This window comes from Amphibalanus amphitrite, unplaced genomic scaffold, assembly GCF_019059575.1.
Source record: "Amphibalanus amphitrite isolate SeventyFive unplaced genomic scaffold, NRLGWU_Aamphi_draft 001267F_arrow, whole genome shotgun sequence".
Lineage (NCBI taxonomy): Eukaryota > Metazoa > Arthropoda > Thecostraca > Balanomorpha > Balanidae > Amphibalanus > Amphibalanus amphitrite.
Window position 1 is genome coordinate 158,440 of NW_024882760.1, and position 21,274 is coordinate 179,713.

At 52.2% G+C, this 21,274-nt stretch overlaps 2 protein-coding genes across 2 annotated transcripts in view; one reads left to right on the forward strand and one right to left on the reverse strand.

Annotated features, from left to right (window-relative positions):
• Nucleotides 1-2,966, forward strand: part of LOC122371655 (mothers against decapentaplegic homolog 6-like) — a 28,847-nt gene extending 25,881 nt beyond the window's left edge. The window contains exons 4-5 of the mRNA XM_043348118.1: nt 1,056-1,253; nt 2,275-2,966. Coding sequence (XP_043204053.1) covers nt 1,056-1,253; nt 2,275-2,612 — 536 coding nt within the window. The 3' untranslated portion in view covers nt 2,613-2,966. The remainder of the gene's footprint in view (nt 1-1,055; nt 1,254-2,274) is intronic.
• Nucleotides 2,967-3,279: 313 nt separating this feature from the next.
• Nucleotides 3,280-16,377, reverse strand: LOC122371656 (1-phosphatidylinositol 4,5-bisphosphate phosphodiesterase epsilon-1-like). Its single transcript, XM_043348119.1, has 10 exons — nt 15,697-16,377; nt 15,327-15,443; nt 14,419-14,669; nt 10,541-10,752; nt 10,053-10,261; nt 9,097-9,321; nt 8,573-8,797; nt 7,971-8,226; nt 6,160-6,244; nt 3,280-5,795 (listed from the first exon to the last, which is right to left on the reverse strand). The coding sequence occupies exons 1-10, from the start codon at nt 16,306-16,308 to the stop codon at nt 3,806-3,808; spliced, it is 4,182 nt and encodes a 1,393-aa protein (XP_043204054.1). The 5' UTR covers nt 16,309-16,377; the 3' UTR covers nt 3,280-3,805.
• Between the last annotated feature and the right edge of the window lie 4,897 nt (nt 16,378-21,274).

Below are 21,274 nucleotides of genomic sequence, written 5' to 3' on the forward strand. Positions count from 1 at the left end.
GCCGACAGGAGGGCGCCGGCCGGCTGGCCGACTGGGAGACGCCCGCCGCGTCTGCGGCCGCTCCAGAGACGCGCTGGGGAACGGGGAGTGCAGAGCAGGCCGCCGCAGCCGAACACACTGTCCCGGCCGGGCGCCGGACAGGCGGGGCGGGGCGGGGTGGCGGCAGAGAATGTCGGCCCCGGGTCGCTGACAGCAGCGAACGCTCCGCTGGGCGGAACACAGCGGGATTTACTGGCGTCCGAGGCTGCTGTGTGGTGCTGATTGGACGTGCGAGCCAGATTACTTCTGCAGAGTGGCGAGGGAGCCGACTGGGGTGCGCAGGAAATGTCTTAGTCGCGTCACACGGGCTGACCGTTCATAGACGAACCCAGTACGGTGTGGCCCTTGTATACATAAGTCGGTTCATACAGGAATTATTCATTTTACATATCGGACATCAGGGCAATGCACGACGTTTTCCATCCATGGCTGTCGGAGCGAGATGAATCACGAAATACACAGACGGTTTTTATTCTGTCTGGGTGTATACCACAACGCCTGACCAGAGGCTGGAGTATGTCAATATTTACAATAGAAGTATACTGTGGCCCTCGAGGGCCCCTTTGCTTTGCACGGGACTGAGACTACAACGTAGCTCAGACAGGCTCCTGCTACGAGGTTTTCATGAATATTTCGTGGCCTCACTGTCGTATGCTGCCTGGTTTTGCATTTGATTTTCATGATCTGACCGACCATCGACTGCTTGACTTAATTACCATTTGTCTGTCGGTCTGTCGGTCGGTTGGTCGGTCAGTCGGTCTGTCTGTCCGTCAGCCTGTCAGCCTGGTCGGTCTGTCTGTCTGCCGGTCTGTCGGTCGGTCAGTCGGTCTGTCTGTTGGTCAGTCTGTCTGTCTGTCTCTGTGTCAGTCTGTCTGTCTGTTTGTCTGTCAGTGTTATCAGCTCGTCCCGTCTGTCTCTGTCTCTGTCTTTCCAACCCTCTGAACTCACCTCCGTCCCCCAACTCTGACTTCTCGCTTGTTGTCTGAATTTGACCTGACTGCCCTCTTTTCCCACAGACTCCCAGCGTACCTGGTGTCGGCTGCTCTACCGGGAACGAAAGCGACGCGTCGGTCCCGATTGGCACGCCCGCGGTCCCGTCCAGAATGTGTTCTACAACCTGCCTCACGAGGATGGTGTGGCACTGTCGGACGTCTGTGGCCAACACCCCAACCCGGAGCCGGATGTGCGCAAGACTCGACCGCAGATCGGTGCAGGTATGAGGAGTGGAGGGTGGTGGTATGGGGTGGGTGAGGGGGGGGGGGGGTGGCGTAAAGAATGGGGGTTAAACGCGTTGGACTGGGTAGTATGGGGTAGTTAGATTTGAAGGGATATCCTGGTTTCTGGTTTGGTATAGGCGTATTGGACCGTAGACAGGGAGAGGGTGACAGGATGACAATTGTTTTAGGTCACTTTTTACGCGAGCAGGCGCTGTTTGGTGGCTGTTTGCCAGTACGTGGTGATCCTATTTCGCGGTACGCAGGGTGGCCGTTCACAGAAATGCCTTGTTACCTGGCGGTGACGGTCACCGGGTCAGTAGCGACGCTGAGTCAGCCCCCAGGGCGGAGCCAGCCCCCTATATTGACCAGTGGACCAGGGCGCGTTCGTCGGGGGTCGGACCCCAGCTCAGCGGACGGTGCCGCGGGCTGGAACCCACCCAGTGCGCGCGGGGCCGGGCTGAGTCAGTGTGCAGTCACGCACTCTGACCGCGGTCCGGACATGACTGTCTCCAGGGGAGGGTCGGGGGTGGAACGGGGACGGAGGGGAGTGACCCACCCCCGGGCGCATTCCTAGACCGCCCGGCCGCGCTGCACTCAGTTTATGTTCGCCACTGAGTCGCGTGCCTCCGGCCACCGCGCGACGCCCACGCTAACTGCTGGCAGATGGACGTTCAGTTATGGTTTGGATGGTACTGACTCGAATTGCTCGCATTCCCCGGCGTGGGCTCTGATAGGAACTTCGACTCAGCCGCTGAACTGTTTGCTAAATCGATGTTGATGAATTGGATGGGACGCCACTAAATTGGCATCGTATATATCACATTTTAAGTGGAGACGTATTCGTATCGGCGTAATCTGCTCTCAGATATCTCGATGAGACAGATTTACTACGGCAGTGTTGGGCGAGATGTTATCTGCGTTGAGTGGCGGTACGGACAGCCCACGTGCCAAACTGACATCGTGCCCCTGTCACCATGCACCCGGCGAATCTGACCACGTGTGCCTTCTCTGTTGACAGGTCTGAGCCTGAGTCTGGAGCCGTCCGGCGTCTGGCTGTACAACCGCAGTCAGAAGCCGCTGTTCGTCTCCAGCCCCACCCTGGACCCGCCGGAGGGATCGCCAGCCTCGGAGGCCGTCCACAAACTGCCGCCCGGCTACTCAGTGCTCGTATTCTCCTGGACAGAGTACCAGGCCCGCCGGCGGTCCGGTGACGCCCACCACGAACTGCGCGACCCGCGCACGGCAGTGGTCAGCTTCGCCAAGGGCTGGGGCGCCGCGTACAAGCGACGGACGCTGCTCGAGTGTCCGTGCCACCTGGAGTTGTGTTTCACCCTGCCAATAGACGGGTGGCGGTGACGGCACTAGTCAGGCGCTGCAGGTGGCGCTGTCGTCGGTCCGCGCACTGAGATCTGGTCGTTATTCCGCGCGCAGGGGGCGCTCCTGTCGCGGCCGAGGCTGCTCGCGCCGCGGCCCGGCGCTGCGAGCGAAACAGGTGCTTCCTGTGCCGTGCCTTCCTGTGAACGTGGGGCGGGGAGGGGAGGGGGGGTGTCGGCGGGGGTGCGCGCTCAGTCCCCGGCAGCTAGTCGTCGGTGGGTCGAGTCGTCTCATCAGTCCCTGCCGCAGGCCGGTTCTGGCTACTCGCTAGCCAATTGTGTGATGCAATCGGATGTTATGTACAAATTTATATGAGGAATACATTTGCTACTGAGATCTGACGGGTGTGTTTCGGTGGCTACAGTGAAGCGCCAACAATCGTGTCACGTGCGATTGGCGTTCAGTGTTCGTTCATGTAGGTATATGTAGAACAGTGTGAGTCTTCCAGGCTAGGATAGCCTGTTCGATTGAGACGAATGAAGCCGAACTGCCACGGATCAAGGTAGTAGAGCTTCTGTCGTTGCAGAAAGTGACTGTCAGCAAACCATGCCTTTCGTTTTCCCCGTGCCTCTGCTAGGTTACGACTTGAGCTTCCACGAAGCCGGCGCTCAGCGTAGCGTGAATATCCCAGCCCACGTAATGCACCATCGGTGACGTAAAATTATATTCTGTTAAAGAATTGCGAGTTGTGCGTATACGCGGCCGGTGGCGTTATGACGCGGTCCAGCCGCCTCGTCACCGGGACGTTAAAACTCGCAGGCACATGGTCGCGGAGTACAGACAACAGCCCGGCGCCGTCTCCCAGCAGCGCCCGCCGAGTGCCCGCCCCGACACAGTATAACAACCGGGTGGTACAAAAGTAGCACCAGCATGTTTAAAATACGGGCCATGTCACGACGGTGGGCCGCCAGCGATTGTCAACAGTTTATAGAAAACTATAGCGTCGCCATCACAACACAGATATGGAATGGAGCGCAAAAACAGGCCGGTGTGGCGCGGAGCCTCAACACGGGCTCCGCTCACCGACAAACACTCTCCCACAAACACACAAACACTGCCAAATGTCGACAAAAGCTGCCGCCAAACAATACTGAACCATGGCGCTTGTCGAGCGCACGTCAAACAGTGGACTAGAGCATCGGAGATCCTTGCTTGTGCCGTAGCAGCCATCACAGTTAGTTCTTCTTGGAGAGCTTTCGCGAAAGTCTCCGTAGTCTGGAGACAGGACCGAAGTCGTTCTGCTCGCTACCGCCCCCGGAGCCAGCAGTGGTAGTCGTGGAGTGCCTCCGGTTATCGATGGAGCAGCCGACCAGGTTAGGGAGTCGCAGCCTCCAGGCGGCCGACTCGGCTGCGCCCCTCCAGCGCGAGCCGCCATCCTCCAGGTGTGACTGACGCTCGCGCAGGTACAGACGGCCCATGGTGGGCCAGGCGCGCTGCGCATCGTACACACACTCATCGTCGGCCAGGCGGCGGCGCTCGGTCCGCGTCGGCTTTCGCCGCGCGCCCGACGCGTCCGACGCCATTCGGCCGAACTCTAGCTCCTCGACGAGCACAAACCGTCCGGGTGGCTCGAGACGGCGAGCCTTCACCAGAGCCTGCGCGATCAGCTCCTGCGCAGTGCTGGCGCGAGGGGCCTTCAGAATCGCGTACGGGATGCTCGGACCCACGTCACAGACACACACCAGGAAACTGTCGGCAGAGTCGAGCGTGTCTCTCCGGCCACTGGACTGGATTGTGGACACCCAGGCGCGACAGCTCGGGTCGTCACCAATTTTCTTCAGGAGCAGCATGCCCTCGCCCTTCCAGGCGGCCTGCGCCCGGAGAGGGGACTCATCAGCGGCTAGCACTCGCTGCAGGGTGGTCTTGGAGGCGCAGCGCGACCAGTCCGTGGCAACCGACTCGATCAGGACGTAATCGTCCACGCTGTCCTCAGCCCTTCCCGCCTTAGTGAGCGCTTGCGCTATCACATCGCGAGTCGTGTGATCCTGGGTGACACGGACGATGGTGTACGGCTCTTCAGGCGTCACCTCGTGGACCATCAGGAAGAACGTTTTCCTCCTGCCACCGGGTCGCTGACAGGGCGCCGTCGAGTCGAGCTCGTCCTCCGCTCCCCCAGCAGGCCCGCCGTCAGCGGTCCGGCACGGTACCTCTGCCGGCTCCGAGCCCTCCTCATCCATCCTCGAGTATATGAAGAGAGTCGAGACGGCTAGAGGTCGGTCCTGCGCGTCATGAAGACGCACATGGCGGTAGCCGGGCCGCAGCTGACTGAGCGGCACCGTTCTCTGCGCCGACTGGTGGCCCGTGCCGGCGTCGGTGACCGTCAGACGCAGGAAGGCGAGCTCGCGGAACCAGACACGGAACACGAGTGTTTCGTCCCAGATCGGGTTTAAGCTGTTGTGAGGAGCGGCCTTGGTCTTGTACTTGACACTGTCGGCAGGAACTCCGACAATCTCGACCTCAACCTGCGGGCTGGCAGAGAAGCTTCCCTGACACACATACTGGCCAGAGATGATGGTCACAGTCAGGTAGGTCACATGCAGACCGTCAAACTTCTTCTCCCACGGGTTGAACCTGCGGTAGAGCACGTGGGTCGGATCCCACATAACACGCGGCTTCAGGACATACCCGCAGTCCCCCGTCTGAGAGAACATTGCTCGATTCACGTGGAGTGCAGAGTCCACAGTCTGATAGTTGAGCGCCACTGACTGGATACCACACGCCCAAAACAGCACCGGGTTGAAGTTGGACGAATCGATCCTCATCGCTGCTGGGTAGGTGCGCATAATTTGTACCTCTGTGTGCACCAAACAGGCGAGCGGCTGTTTTCTGCACAGCTTCTTGGCTGATGTCTCGTTGATGCTGGAGATCTGATAGCAGGGGTGAACGATGACCGGTTTGCGGACGCCTGTACCGGTGGAGGAGGCGCTATCGGGTCGTGGGTGGGCCGTCCCGCCCCCGGAGGACGGGATACTGGCCGAGCTCTGCAGAGCAATCCGACGCCGCTGAGAGGGTTTGGGCTTGACGCACATGGGGCTGAGCGAGATGAAGCCGTGGAACTTGATGGCCTGCGTGTAGACCACCAGGTCGGAGAGCTCCTTGGAGATCTGGGAGCTGTGCTTCTTCTTCACACCGCCGTCGTCAACGCCGTCCAGATCGGAGGTCGACCTGGCGAACACACAACATATTGTTAGTGGGATTGAAAAACGTGATACCGTATCACAGAGTTCGTCTTAAAATGACGTAAACCCAACGAAGTAGCGGCAAACGCAAATTGACGTGAACTGCAGCTCATTTACAATCTACGTATTTTGGTAAAATTTAGCAAGCATTCATGCCATAATGCTTGTGGAGCGAAGCTAAACTGATAAAATCGAGAGAAAATTGATACGCACGGCGAAGCACTTAACGTAAATATGTAAAAATTAACTTGCACTTAAATCGTTTTTCTAATTTACTTAAAAATAGCCAGATTTATCATCAGAGATGCTAGATTTTACTTGTAGCAGGGCACAATATTACAGCAGCTGACCTGTGCCGGGTCTGTGGAGGCCTGCCGTTCTCTTCTTCACCAACGGCCACATCACTGAGGTGACCCAGCAGGGACGTCTCGCGGTCTGAAACAGCCATGAAACCCAGGTCAGAGCGGTTAGGGCATAACAATTAGGTCAGAATGGTCAGCGTAGATCGGTCAGGAGCTGGGACATGGCGGTAATATATAATACTGAACGAGGCCGGTGTAAATAAATTTTCAAGACCGAGGTCCTTACTGAATTTTTGAACGAAGCCGAAGGCCGAGTTCAAAAATCAGTAAGGACTGAGGTCTTGAAAATTTATCACCGGCCGAGTTTGGTATGTATTTTACTGTATGCCAACGATAAAACTAGATGCCGGCAGCGCTCGTGCGTTGCCTTGGGCCAGAATTGGAGGAATGGAACTGAGTATGGACTGCAAAACCAACTGGTCTGAAACATCCATGAAATGCTTGAAAGCACGTGAGATTCATGTGGAGATCTACCTACAGTAAGATATGAATTAACTGCACGTGCATAGTTCATGTCCCAGGCACCACAGTGCAGGCATTTTCATAACATCATGTAGCGTGTGTCTAGTTCTATCAGTGTACCGACTTTTGTGTCGCTAGCTCGACGTTTCCCGGGATCAGAGGATCCATCGTCAAAACCGTTAACCGCCCCCCGCACGCGCAGCTTGCACCCCTCGGATATTATCTCGCCGGAATGTCATGACTCAATGTATTCTTCTTATGACCTGCAAGTTTTGAACCAGTTAGAGCTGTTGTTTACCCTGCAGGCGTGGCAACGTACGAAGGGGTGCAATCGGCTTGCACGTGCATAGCTCATGCACCACAGAGTTTAGCTCAACCAAATGTGCACTATTTTGGAGGCCTTGCCTGGGACTACCATTGAACCGATTTTGAGGTTGATAGATCAATATTTCTTTGAGCCAGAGGACCTCACGTCAAAACGGTTTTCCGCCCCCAGCACGTGCAGCCTGCACCCCTCGCAGACGGTGACCCCCCTGGAAACTGGTTCCAGGTGTTACCGATGTGTCCCGCCAGTATGGCTTTGCCCGTGACCTCGGGTTGACCTGTAGCCTTGACAAAAAATTTCGTGTCACCGAAACTTTGAAGCGGAATAGCATATGCCACGAAGCACCGAGCGAACCGAGGCCAGCACCAAAAGTTTACCTCGCCGGAGACGAATCAAACGGTCCCACTTTCGTCCCGATCGGTCCACCCATTTTGACTCCAGGTCCAAAAAAGCTTGGACAAACTCACTCACATACTCACATACTCACATACTCACTGACAAACAGGTTCAGCCGAACTTTTTTTCAGCGACCCACCAATGGGAATTTCCGGATGCAAAAGCATGCTATCGCAAAAGCATGCTATCGCATGCTTTTGATCCTCCAATTCTGGATAATTGTCTAGACCGAAGCTCTTAGCCGTTTTTTTTGAACGAGGACATCCCAAAATGTTGACTTGGTAATTCATTTTTGACCGTGGTCACTTTGCTTACACCTGGCTTACACCAGTTATTACCACGGTGACTGTTATTACCACACCCCTCAGGCTAATGTATTTGAATAGGCCAGGCATACAGTAAAATGGGCAGGTCAGGGCTAAACGGTAAAACGAAATAAAAGCACATATTACGTTATTCAACAGCAAATTATTATTCGGGAGCAGGAGTCACTGGCACCACATGCTCTTAGACGACCATCTCATCAAGGAAATCAGGGAAATCAAGAACTGCAGCAAAACCACAACCAAACGCGATATACACCCATCTCCTCCAGGGGTCCTCCCAATCGACTCACCACACAAGAGTTCATCATCATCGTCATCGTCGTCATCGTCGCTCTCCAGGTTGAGACTGGCCGACGACGCGTTCGACGACACGACCGAGTTGGTTCTCTGGTTGACACGCCGCAGCAGAGGCGGCACGTCCGCACACAGCTTCTTGTTTTTGATGAGCACCCGGAACTTGAGCTGGTTGGGTGAGGGGAGCCGTGGGTTGTCGCTGAGATCGGCCTCACAGACGGGTCGCATCACCAGCTTGTCGCCGAGAACCGACTGGGGAGAGGGGAGAAATGGAGGTTAATGGCATGGTCCGAATTCGACTAACCAGCCAGCTAGCCTGTCTGCCAGACATCCTGAGACAGTACGACAGAATGATTACGGTCCGACATACTTGAATAAATCAATATACTCATACATATTAAATCCTTATGAATCAAAGTTATCGCTGAAAATCACGTTACAGTGACAGCTGGCCAGCAAGCTGTCAAATCTGATAATGGATTGACCAGTCAGTCAGCCACATGCCTGTCAACTAGCTTCGATTTCGTAAACCACTGACCCTAACCGGACTGTACGGGTTCAAACCGGTATCTCTGTGCGTCGCGCGTGCTCGCCCTACCTGGAAGATCTGCGCCATCTTGGCCTGTTGCTGGAGCGAGCAGTGGTTTTCGATGGAGAGCAGCACGGGGAAGGGACTGGTCACGAAGGCCGACTGGCCGATGGCCTCGACCACGGCGCGGAACCCGATCTTGGACGTGAACGTGTGGCCGTGGTAGATGACCGGGGCGCCGTCATCTCCGTCCCAGCAGTCGAGCTCGACACACCGACAGCCCGTCAGTAGTACCTGAAGGGGACAGAGGTCAGGTAAGCACAGGTCATTGCAGGTCGCCTACTAGTGGTGGGAACGGGCCACCATATGGTAAACATATTTGAAGTAGGTCGCCGTTAGCCTCACCACTGCTGGGAAGTTGCATGCCCCCGCAAAAGGATTTAGCTTCTTACTCGTACATCAGCAGTCTGTGCAAGAGCACATTTCAGTCACTACTTCTTCCGGCGACATTTTCCTATCACTGCTATGACTGGCTTTACAAAATCGTGTTTATCTGACTACAGCACGGGTCTCTGCCATTCGTCATCACCCACCTGCGAGTAGAGATCGACGGAGGACTCGCCCTTGAGCTGGTGGCCGGTCAAGTAGGTGTTGTGCGACGAGGCCATGTAGTAGTAGGACAGCGGGTAGTTGAAGTCCTCGGCAGGCGTCGGCTCGCCACCCGAGGTCGCAAAGTTGGCCTCGTCCAGCAGGTACGAGCAGAAGCCGGCGAAACTCAGACACAACGTGTCCCGCAGGCTCGGGTCCTTCTCATAGCGCTGAGGACAGGAAACGACGTGCTCGTGACAAACATACAAGCATACACTTTAAGTGTGCATAATGACGAATACGGGAACAATCCCGGAAACCACGTGATCACGATAGTACGGGACTGGTAAATACCTACGGCATATCGCATCGATGCCACTAAATAAGAGCTCAACTTCAGCTTAAAAGAAAATTTCAAACTTGCGCCTAGCGCAGGCTCGTAGGTCTGTTTAGGTTAGGTGCAACCTTGGTCCTTGAGATTCCGGTAAACGTTATTTCGTTTCCTTCTACGCCTCCATTTCAACACCCACAACTGGAATAATCCGGATCTTTCCGATTCCTTGCATGAATTGAAAATGTGTGCACAAGGCAGCCTTAGAATGACAGCCAGAAGTCACCGCACTGTGGCAGAATAGTTCAGCTCGGCGCCGCGAAGTGATGGAAAGTTATGCGGCACAGTATACCTGCAGGCGTTCACTACTAGCGCCATCTATAGAGAAAGCAGAAAACTATAACCAGTACTGCTAAAGGCCGGTAGCGTTTCGCAACGTATAATGAAACATTTCTTATTGGAAATATGAGAAGAGTGCCGACGGACATTCATATTCCTAATCATGATTTATGTACAATGTTCTGCCGCAATCCAACCAAGCATGATCGTTAAATGTCAATTAAATCATCTCACTGACGCAGCTGTTACAGCAGCCGACTCACCATAATAATCTTGCCGCAGCCGACTCACCATGATAATCCTGACGAGGTGCTCCCGGTCAGCAGTCTCGCCCTGCTGGCTGAGCAGCACCTTCCCCAGCGTTTCCATGGAGATGACCCAGGACGAGGCCCGGTCCACATCCACGCCGTTACAGACTACCATAGCTGCCGACACGCCGTCCAGTAGCTTCTTCCGCTGGCCGCCAGGGGCGCTGCCTCCGCCCGGCGGACTGCCGTCATCTGGGTAGGGGAGGAGATTTATCATTACAACGACTTTTTTACAATAATAACACGTATTTACGCTTGGCAAGGGAACTGAACAAGAGTGAGACAAGTCGAGTGCGACTTGGCCTGCCTAGCACTATTGCATGGCCTGGAGTTTTGGTATCTTAGTATCTTCAGTATCTTCAACGGTCGATCCCTCGTAGGTCTCACGTGAGAGAGCAATACAATCCACACTGAACAGGTTTGGGCTCTATCTGACTCTATACTCTTACTTCTCCCCACCCCGAGTCTCACCTGACGTGCTCGTCGATATTTTCCTGGCCGGGCTCTTCTTGGGCGTGGCGTACAGCTCAAACAGGTGCCACAGGTCCTTCCGCATGATCCGACTGAAGGAGGTGTACAGCTGGACAAAGTCGGCCATCAGCAGCTGGTCGGTCGAGCTGAGGGTCTCCTCGGACTCCGGGCGGGCGAGCAGGCCGTCCAGGGCGCCCGACTGGCTCCGCTGTCTGATGACACAGGCGGGGAGCGGGTCAGAGGGCCGAGCGGAGAGGGTGCCTCTCCGGCCACCGTAAACCGGTGTACGCTGGAGTCTCGAGAATAGGACCCGATCAATGCTACGGTCAATACCGAGTGTACCACGACATGGCAACGCACCACGGAAGCCAAGTGATGCCTCCGAGTCCAGGCTGACTTTATCGATCGGCAATTACAATTAAGGCAAGTGCCTCGCCGTAGCTGCAGATTGGAAATAACCCTGTGTCAACTGAACGGTCGATTTGTTACGGAATAGCTAGTAAAGCAGTTCTGTTCACTGGGATAAGCTCGTCAAATGGGACAACTCAAATTGATAGCATAATCCGTTATGATAAGGTTATGCAGTTCCAAAAGGTCAAATGATTTACTACCGCTGCTTGGGGCGTAACAAACAGCGTGTTCGGTATTTGCTAGCAACGAGCGACCTGAAGGAATGTATAGAAAACTCGTCTGGCAAAGAGTAGGTATTTCAAAAGTAAAATGGAAACGTTTTGCATTAATGCATAATTTTATTTTTTCAATTATAAATTGATAAATATTTTACAGCAAAGAAGCAACATGCAACATACCAAATGGGAGAAATATTTGTCTCGCTTATTTTTACAAAAGCTTACGATTCAAATTAGCCGTTTGTGAGGTTTTGAGCGTCTATACATACAGGACAGCTCAGTGTTCACGCTGTATACTGAGTGTCGAAACAGATCCTTTTTAGGCCCTATCCTGGCCCTACTATAGAAAGTGACACAACATTTCATTGCCGTGCTCATCTTCCTATCCGAGCCGTACACTTTGCAGAGCACAGGATTAGGTCAAAGACAGATTACATCTCATAGCAACAATTATCTAACTTACTATTCCAACAGAATCCGTCTGTCTGTGAGTGTGTGAGTGTGTGTGTCCGCACATCGTGTAGTGGGTTCAATTTGTTACGGCTACAGGGCAGACGGTTTGTCGTAGGAGATTGAAATTTGCACACCTTATAGGTGAAAGAGCGGGTCAACGCCTTTTCTAGGTTTTGACTCGCTGGGGTCCACGGTTGGCACGTGACGCGCGCCGGAAGATCGCCAATGAAATTTTGATCGGTTCGTAGATCTTCATTGAGAGCCGGGGTCGACAAACTTTGTGAACTAAATGCATGCCGATCGGCGGCGGGTGCCTCGCATTGGCGGATGGGCAAGTTTTAATTTGAATAAAAAGTGGCGAGAGAATGTGTTGATTTTCGTTCAATGGGAAGATTTTGTGATAGAAGTATAAAAACGCACCGCGTTTGCCGCAATGCGTCACATTGGTCACAAGGCGCCATTTTTGCCGCAGCTCGCACAGTTTTGTCAAATATGGCCCGAGAAGGGTACAATTTGGTGCAAGGGTGCATGCTCAAACGAAAGGTACAGATGCGCCGCATTTGCCGCAATGCGCCACATTTGCCACAAAGCGCCATTTCCGACAAAATCGAGTAAGGGTAATGGAATGGTACGAACAGGGGCAGGGCTGGGAACACTTTAAGTCTGATATTTTAGTACTGATTGGATCCAATTATTCTGTGACCTGACATGACCCAGCGGTGTTGGTAGGGGTAGGGGTAGGGGTAGTGGTAGGGGTAGTGTAGTGGTAGGGGTAGGGGTAGGGGTAGTGGTAGGAGTAGTAGTAGGGGTAGTGGTAGGGGTAGTGGTAGGGGTAGTGTAGTGGTAGAGGTAGGGGTAGGGGTAGTGGTAGGTAGGAGTAGTAGTAGGGGTAGGGGTAGTAGTAGGGGTAGTAGTAGGGGTAGTGGTAGGGGTAGTGGTAGGGGTAGTGGTAGGGGTAGTGGTAGGGGTAGTGGTAGTGGCAGATGTAGTGGTAGGGGCAGGGGTAGGGGTAGTAGTAGGGGTAGGGGTAGTAGTAGGGGTAGTGGTAGGAGTAGTGGTAGGGGTAGTGTAGTGGTAGGGGTAGGGGTAGTGGTAGGAGTAGTAGTAGGGGTAGGGGTAGTAGTAGGGGTAGTAGTAGGGGTAGTGGTAGGGGTAGTGGTAGGGGTAGTGGTAGGGGTAGTGGTAGTGGCAGATGTAGTGGTAGGGGCAGGGGTAGGGGTAGTAGTAGGGGTAGTGGTAGGAGTAGTGGTAGGGGTAGTGGTAGAGGTAGGGGTAGTGGTAGGGGTAGTGGTAGGGGTAGGGGTAGTGGTGGAGGCAAAAGTAGAACAGTGGCCCGGGCTGATCCCACCGGACGAGAGGTGGCCTATGTGACCTGGCCTGACCCAAAGTGACCGGGGCTGACCCCTTTGGCCCGTCTTGACCCCCTATCAGCCAAATTTCATCCAACTAAGCCCCCAGAACAGCTCTTTTATAATTCTCTTTACATTTCCGTCCAATATCTATGCTTCTAGCCAACACATCGATTTGAAACGAACACCATTCGAAAGCAAATTGGCTGGTGCCGCAATCTTTTCCTACCACGCAGCAAAGCAAGTGGCGCAGCCGCTTGTCTATATTACTATTTGAGGAGGGTGCGTCTGTCCGTTACCGAGGTCCCAACTTGGTGGTGCTTTGCGTGGACTACAGGCCAGACCGTTGCACCTAGCCCGGTGAAATTTGCACAACTTATAGATCAAGGATGCGCGACGTGCCTTTGAGGGGTCTTTTCTCGATCGGATTGATAGGGAGCGCGTGGCGCGTGCTCAAAAAGTGCAAATTCGCGTCATAGACTTTACATGTATAAATCGGCGTGCGAAATCGGGCGAAAACGGCTAATTTTGGCCGACACGGGTCCAGTTCCCGTGCAATATCTTGGTGACCAGGGGTCCGACCGGCACGTGGAAAACAGCATCGTGTACAGAATTGAAGGGGCTATTGAATGGTGTGCAATGCAGAGGATAGCACGCGCCACGTGCACCGGAGAGGGCACTTTTATTTGAAAAATTGCGGTTTTTGAGGGATTTTGGAATTAATTTTATTTTTAAGTGACCGTTAAATGGAGCGAGTTGAATCAACGCCTATTTGCAAGAAAAAGGTACCGCCTCTCATATAAAAATTGTGAATAGCTAATTGATTGACGCCAAGGTGGTACAAATCGCTAGAGAAAATGGTGTTTGTCGATGATGTGCCACTTTATTAATTACACGAGTTTTGCTGCATAACCTGATACGTTTGGCAATTGAAAATGGCACCGTTGGAAAGAGCATTCAATTCTGTCCAAGATTCACTCTTCATGTTTGCATGATAGGCAACAGTATTCCTAAAAATGTAAATGTTCCAAACCATTACATTGTCATTTTTAGCGAAATTCAGCGATGGCCCTCAAAAGACTTCACGCCAGTTTTCGAATAATTCTTAAGTAGAACGCATGATAATACGACACGGGCACCTCGATGCGATGTATCTTTTTGTTTTATTACAAAATGCTTGGCCGTCAAAAAGCAATCGAACGAAATGGATACCAACCAAACCGACACAGACCAACCCAATACCCACGGGTCAAAAATAACCCTTCTTCGCGTTGCGGAGCACGCGGGTAACCCTAGTGGGCACTAATTGACATAGGCAACAATGGAGACATGCTTGCAGGGTGACCAAATATCGAAGTCTTATAATAAATTATCCATTCAGCAGAAGCGGACCATATTGACTACAATATTTGAGAGTCGATGTGAGAGCCGATGACCGGTGACTGACCTGAGGAAGGGCGGCAGCAGGCGGCGCACGGGGCTGCTGCCGGCGTTGATGACGCTCTCGACACTGGCGGCCAGTCCGGCGTCCTCTGACGATCGGGAGCGGCTCGGCGCCGGCGAGGAGCCAGTCGCCAGCAGCCGACTGCGGCCCGCCGTCGGAGACGTGCACTGGGACGAACTGGGCGTCAGGCCGGCCAGCGGACTGCACGAGAGCGGCGACGGACTGCGGCGAGGCTCCGAGCTCGCCTCACAGGCCTGCAGCAGGGGGGCGAGGCGGCTGATGAAACGCATCTGCATAGCGGAGAGGGCGATCAACATCAGGTGATGTTGATAGGCAGGGTTTGTTGGCATGTTTGGGAAAAGTTGTCTAAGTTCGAGACGGTACTGAGTAGGAGAACTTACATATTCAAGAGATCAGTTGACTGTATGTAGGTAGAGGTCTAACAAATAGCAAGTTTAGCGGGAGACTTCACGTGACTGTCTGTCTCATCTCAACAAAGCAAGTTGGTGCGTCATACGTGGTGCATTTAAATAATTAACGGTCGTAAATCGTAATTGTATGCTGCATGGTAAGTTCCCATCAAAATCCTGCGTAACCTTTTCAACGTTGTTTGTTCATGACGTTAACCTGTTCCACTGGTTTATTTCAGCATCACATTGCAAGGGGCTTATATAGTTTGGTGAATTATTTTGGCTTTGAATTTCCCATCGTATTATTTCAATGAGAGATCCATAGGCTACGACTCGCTAAATATGTCCCACCAGATGCTACCGTGATGAAACCGCATAAGGTAGCCCTGCCTGTTCATGCTTGTCTTTGCTCAGCTTGGCTCATGCATTACGACACGTCTGCATCCCTACACCAAACCTGTCAATAAACCAATGTGTTTTGTGTGAAACGCCAAAACTTACCTTCACCAAAGACGAACGCTTCTTTTTCAGTTTTCCTGTCGGGTTTCTGAGAAAGCTCTGGTCCACGGGCGAATAGTCGCGAAGCTGATAAAACATGCTCCTTCCTCCACCAAGAGCCTGAAATGGTGTTTCTTAGTCACTAAGCATTATTGACTGAGTTAATTAAATGCAACATTACACTTTACAAGGACCGAATGCTGCCCGAGCGTGAAATCCTCAAACTTATTTCAAAATTGACCGCCCAACAGAGTTGTTCTTAACAGCTTGGTTCCCATGGAACTATCCCTTCAACAATCAAAATGAGCTTTTTTCTCCCATCTATTAGCACATATATCAGAACTATTAATAGTATTCGTGTCCTACGACTGACCTTGGCCGCCTCGACGGCGGTGGGTCCACGGCAGCGTCCGTCCTCGTAGTACAGCTGCAGGTACTGCTCCTTCAGCCAGAGCCGCTGGCGCTGGGCGCTGCTGCGCTGGCCGTTCAGCCTGCTGACCAGCGCCGGCAGCAGGCTGCGCCAGGCCGCCGCCACCGCCGGCGGCGCCACAAACGTCACCGTCCGGTTGTCGCTCAGACTGGCGCCGAACACCAGCCGCAGTGAGCTGTCTGGACCGAGCGCCTCCAGGCCGAAACGGCGCTCCAGCTGGGGCCAGTCGAGGTCTCGCGCCGCGCCTACCTCCTTCACGGCCAGCAGGCTGACGAAGCCGTCATCAGCGGCGCTGGAGAGGCCGGCCGGGTCGGCGGCGGCGCCCCCGTAGCGCAGCAGCAGGCCGGGACTGAGTGACTGCTCGGCGCTGACCCCCAGCTGGCAGTCGCCGGCCGAGCCCCAGCCCGGTCGCCGCCAGGTCAGCAGGCTGTTGGTGGGCTCCAGGCGCAGGAAGGACAGGCTGCTCCGCTCACCGTCGCAGCGGATCACCGTGGTACCGTGCTGCAGCAGCTGCAGGTACACAGTCAGACGCCGGTGACGGGCGCGCTTACACATCACGGTCGGGTCGACGGTGATTCGGGAGGGCGGCCGGCACACGTCCAGCCCGTACGAGGGTGCCACCCAAACTGTGACGGGCGGCAGGCTGTCCCCCGCCGGCAGTCGTGCGCGCGCACGTTGACCAGTTGCGAAACAGGTTGGGCAATGCATTGTCGACGAATTTCAACTCGGGTCTGGGACAGACACGTGCGCAAGTAAGCTATTCAAAGGTTCGTATGCTTGTGTATCCATTTATAGCACCATCCTTAGACTATGCTACATGTGCAGGCGGACTACATATTCATTGTCTGGCATTGATGCATACACAGCAGGTTCTAATATTAGCCAAAGGTATGCAATGTTTGATCGATCGCACAGCCCATGAAGCTAAATATATCGATTATACAGTAAGCCGCCGTCAAAGTGCAGCTCGGTTATGGCGTTCGCAACACGTAAACATTGGCCATTGCATACTGCAAAGCCATAAAAATAGCAAAGAATTCCGCCCGCCCAAGTATGAAGCCGATATTTAGACCTACAACGTTTGGTTTTGTTGTAACCATATCAAGTAGGTAGTGTACAAAAATATCACACCTAACTTCTGCCATAACTACACATCAATCCGCACGCCTAATTCATCTGTCATTAGGATATATGCCAGCAGCTTAGCGGAGCCTTTGTAGGTTTTCTACCACACATAACCTACGCACCATCCTCAGCCCGTCGGACACAACTATTTCCGACTAAACCTCACAGCGTAACGGGTGTTTTCCAGTATGGGCTAACTTCGGCGTACGGTGCAGACAGCACAATATAATCCGAGTTTGTTGGCCGAGTGGGTCTCGTTTGCGGCTTAATGTCAAGACTGGGAGCGCTTGTGCTTATTCAGCAAAACCCCTCTGCCGCGCTCTTCCATTTTATGTTATTTTGTCTTTTCAAGTGAAACGAACGACCAACATACATGATCCAGCGAGCTGTTCGGTGTCGTTGTATGCCCAATCCCGTTTTATCTGACACTTTTCTATAATCATCTATCCTTTTTCACTATCTATTATTTCTATTACATTTTCTTTTCATTTTTATGAACGACCATCATGCGGAAATCAGCAAGCCGCTTCGGTGCCATTGAAAGCTCAATGCCGTTTTATTTGCCTCTTTTATTACTTTCGATGCTTATTTTTGTCTATCAACTATTATTCCTATTATATTTTTAGTCTTTAATCATGGGATACCTTTATCCTTTTCACCCTTTGTCGTTTCGAATGCCGACGCATCAAATCGGAAAACGTATTGAAGGAATCATTTTAATACGGTTTCACCTGGAATGCGCATCGGCCGCCAAATGGTGTCCAACGGTGCCGCCATGTTGCGCAGACCAGAAAGCGGCCGCCGCCTGTGCTGCACACAGAAAAATATTGACACCGTTAGCGGTGTAATTGCACGCACAGTACATATCTGAGCACTTGAGGAAAGTTAATTTAGTCCCTTCCCCGCTTAAATTACTCGCGCTTCCAAATGAGCACCAGGAAGAAGGTAATAGAACACTGTTAGGAGGGTTGGGTGTTTTACTACATGTAGCAAAACACCCAACCCTCCTAACAGTGCTCTATTACCTTCTTCCTGGTGTTCATTTGGAAGCGCGAGTAATTTAAGCGGGGAAGGGACTAAATTAACTTTCCTCAAGTGCTCAGATATGTACTGTGCAATTACACCGCTAACGGTGTTAATATTTTTCTGTGTGTGGGGAATAGGGAATTCGGGACCTCGATTTACGTTTGCGGTTGCTGCACCCGTTACGCTCAAGCTATGTAAACACGGAACCCGGCATCTTACGCAGAATTGAGTGGAGAACAAGATGAAATCCTAAAAAATCATCAGATACAAGGAACTAATACGTTAAACCCTTATAAGTCAATGGGGAAATATGAAAATTGCTATTTTTGCGCCGAGAATGATCTGAAACTATCTCAAGCATATAAAATCATGATTTCATGCACTCTTTGCAAGGTTCTATGCTTCATATTTGCATTGTTGCCCTTGCGTGACGTCATTTGTGACGTCACAAGGGTCACAATTTTTTCTTCAATAACTCCCGATCAAATTGAGCTAGCGAGTCGGGAAAGCCACCAATGGACTCAGGAAGACCTGCCGAATCGAATGATATGCGATATGACCTCTTTCGACCAACTTCGTGCCCTGGGGGTGCTGACCTGACCTTGACCTGAGGTCAACACCCTAAGTTGACCTGACCCGAACAAAAAGTATATCACTCGATGCGCCTGAGCTAGCTGAACACGATGATGCCAAAATCGCGGCTCTACGGCCATTTTTGGCGAAGTTATTTACCAAAAACCGAACCCGTGCCTTAGATCACTTGACCTGACCTCAGAGGTCACCGGTTGACCTGAGACCCTTACAGCGGGTTCCTACCAGTCACTCTGCATTATACTTTGCCGCATACGACCACTTTACCGCTTAATTCTAGTTTAACCCGCGCCCTGCTGGGGGGGGTGTTTGAACACCCCCCCTTGTGGTTTTTCGCGAATATCTCAAAAACGGCGGCGCTCCGCGCCGCCGTTTTTGGTACACCTTATCATGCATCAATTCTACACATGTTGTGAAAATTTCAAACCAAGGTCATTCAAGGTCAGGTCACCAGGTCACTTGAAGTGACCTCACCTCATAAAAAGTTTCAATGTCTGTCATAGCTACACCGAGTGACCGATCGCTTTGAAACTTTCAGCGATTGCTAAGAGCAATAGCATGTACAAAATGTATATCTCAGAATTTTGACATCGATGACCTAAGGTCAGGTCAATTTTGCGACCTCCCCATTATAAGTCAATGGGAGAAAATTGAAATGCGTCTCTTTTGGACGAAAGACATTATAAACACTCCCAAACACTGAATTACAAGTGGTTTAGACACACTGAACATGAAAATGGTGTCCGTGACCCCTGTTTATGCCCTGAGGTCATCTTAGGTCACGAATGGTATCTAACAGTTTTTCGCAAATAACTTTTGATAGAGGCATGCTAGAGCGATGAAAACACCTTAGATGTGTTCAGCTCGACGATACAGATCGACTGATATGCAACATGACCCTTTCCGGTCAGGTCATGACCTTGACCTGAGGTCAAATTTTCAAGTTGACCTTTCAAGGTCAAGTTATAGTTCATTCGATGCGTCTTGACGAGAGGAACACGATGCCGGTAAAAGTAAGCTCGTATGATGCTTGGGTCAAAAGTTATTGCAGAAAAACTGTTTACGAAAAAATCGGCTATTTTTGCAGTTTTTGCCCCCTGCAGGCAAAACCGTTAACGTTAGGTCAATTCTGAGAAAATTACTCAGAAAGGGCGTTAATAGGGCTATCGAATGCGCTTTTCCGCGGCGCTGTAGCTCTATTGGTTCCCGAGTTATGCGTTGGCTTCTTGGAAATTTTCGACATTCGACCTGGAAATCGGCGAAATTTTGCCTTCAATGACCTCTGGTGACCTGACCTTTGACCTGACCAAAAAATTGACCGAATTGATTTCGTCATTATTTTTGACGCTCTTTCGAACGCCGTCTTCCGCGTATCGCTACGTGGCCCAGGAGCCGAGTTAGAAGGGGGGGGGGTGTTCAAACACCCCCCCCCCCCAGCAGGGCGTGGAAATCCAGGACCCCCAGCCGGGCGCGGGTTAATTAGCGGTGCATTAGCGAGGTGGGTTCTATCAACCCCCTCGGCCGGGGCAAATATAGGTCCGGCGAGTGAATTTGAGGAATTCTGAAGATACGATCGTGTTCCTCACTCAATTCTGCGTAAGATGCCGGGTTCCGTATCTACGTAACTTGAACGTAACGGATACGGCGGCCGCAAACGTAAATCGAGGTCCCGAATTCCCTATTCCTCAACACAGGCGGCAGCCGGTTTCTGGCCTGCGCAATATGGCCGCCACCGTTAGACACTACGGCCAATAGGGTTGAAGCGGCAGTGCTCCCCTGTGGGTTTCACCCTGTCAAAGCTCGTGCTCGGCTCGCACGTGCACGGCGGCACGCACGCCGATTACGAAATACTGTGCGTGATGCTCAGTTTTCAGTAGACAGAGCAAAACATCACACTGGGCCAACATGTGACCACGTCATGCGTTAAGGCCAAGCCACACTACGCATTTGTCTGCGTGCATTTTTAGTACGGAATCTCAATGTATGCAGAATATCGCTCCCGAAAAAGGCCGCGTCATTCGCTTCATTCATGTTTCACAACGCACCAGGCACTAATAAATTCGCATATCGCACGCAAGATCGGATTAAAAGGCCGGGGAAAATTTCGTATGCTACAGATGGGATACGATGTTGGTACCCTACATGTGCAACATGCATGCATTATATAAACATGCATGCACCTAATGAATGCATATTTTACCAAAGGAAATGTTTAGTCGAACGAGCTGCGATTGATGGCGCCACTGTATGGCTATAACGCCACAACAGCCATTTGTAGGAGAGAACGCCATACGTACAGGGACCCGCAGTTGCTACTGTACACATATATTACCAATTTAGAATTGCGCTATTATTTGCTTATTGCTGGCCGTTGGAGAAAGGAAATGTAGCGCAAAGTATGGAGGAATAACACATGTTTGCTCCTAGCACGTATGTTTTGTATAATTCCTCTTACCGCAACAGATATTCTTCCAAAACTACAATCGTGCTATTTTTCCGCGCCGGTTGCCTCCCCAGAGCCCGTCCTTGGTATCGCCTATAGCTTCCGTTCCCGCTACGTGAATGAAAGTCACGTGACTACTACAGGTTTGCGCTCAGTACTAACACACCTAGCCCGAGGGCCGGTCTGTAGCGGGGAGGGGTAGAACGCCTGAGCTCCAGCGCAGTGGAGGTGGTGGTGGCCCGTATCATAAAGAGGCAACCGTAAGCAGAACTACAATTGCCGCAGTATAAGATTATGATCAAGTTTTCTTTAAATGTATTGATTGACAAGAAAGTG

Coding starts and splice junctions, on each gene's coding strand:
- LOC122371656 (XM_043348119.1), bottom strand. CDS start 16,308: ATGTGTAAGCGCGCCCGTCACCGGCGTCTGACTGTGTACCTGCAGCTG. Junction 10,262..10,540: donor AATATCGACGAGCACGTCAG/GTGAGACTCGGG, acceptor TCCCCTACCCAG/ATGACGGCAGTCCGCCGGGC. Junction 6,245..7,970: donor TGATGATGAACTCTTGTGTG/GTGAGTCGATTG, acceptor TGGCTGTTTCAG/ACCGCGAGACGTCCCTGCTG.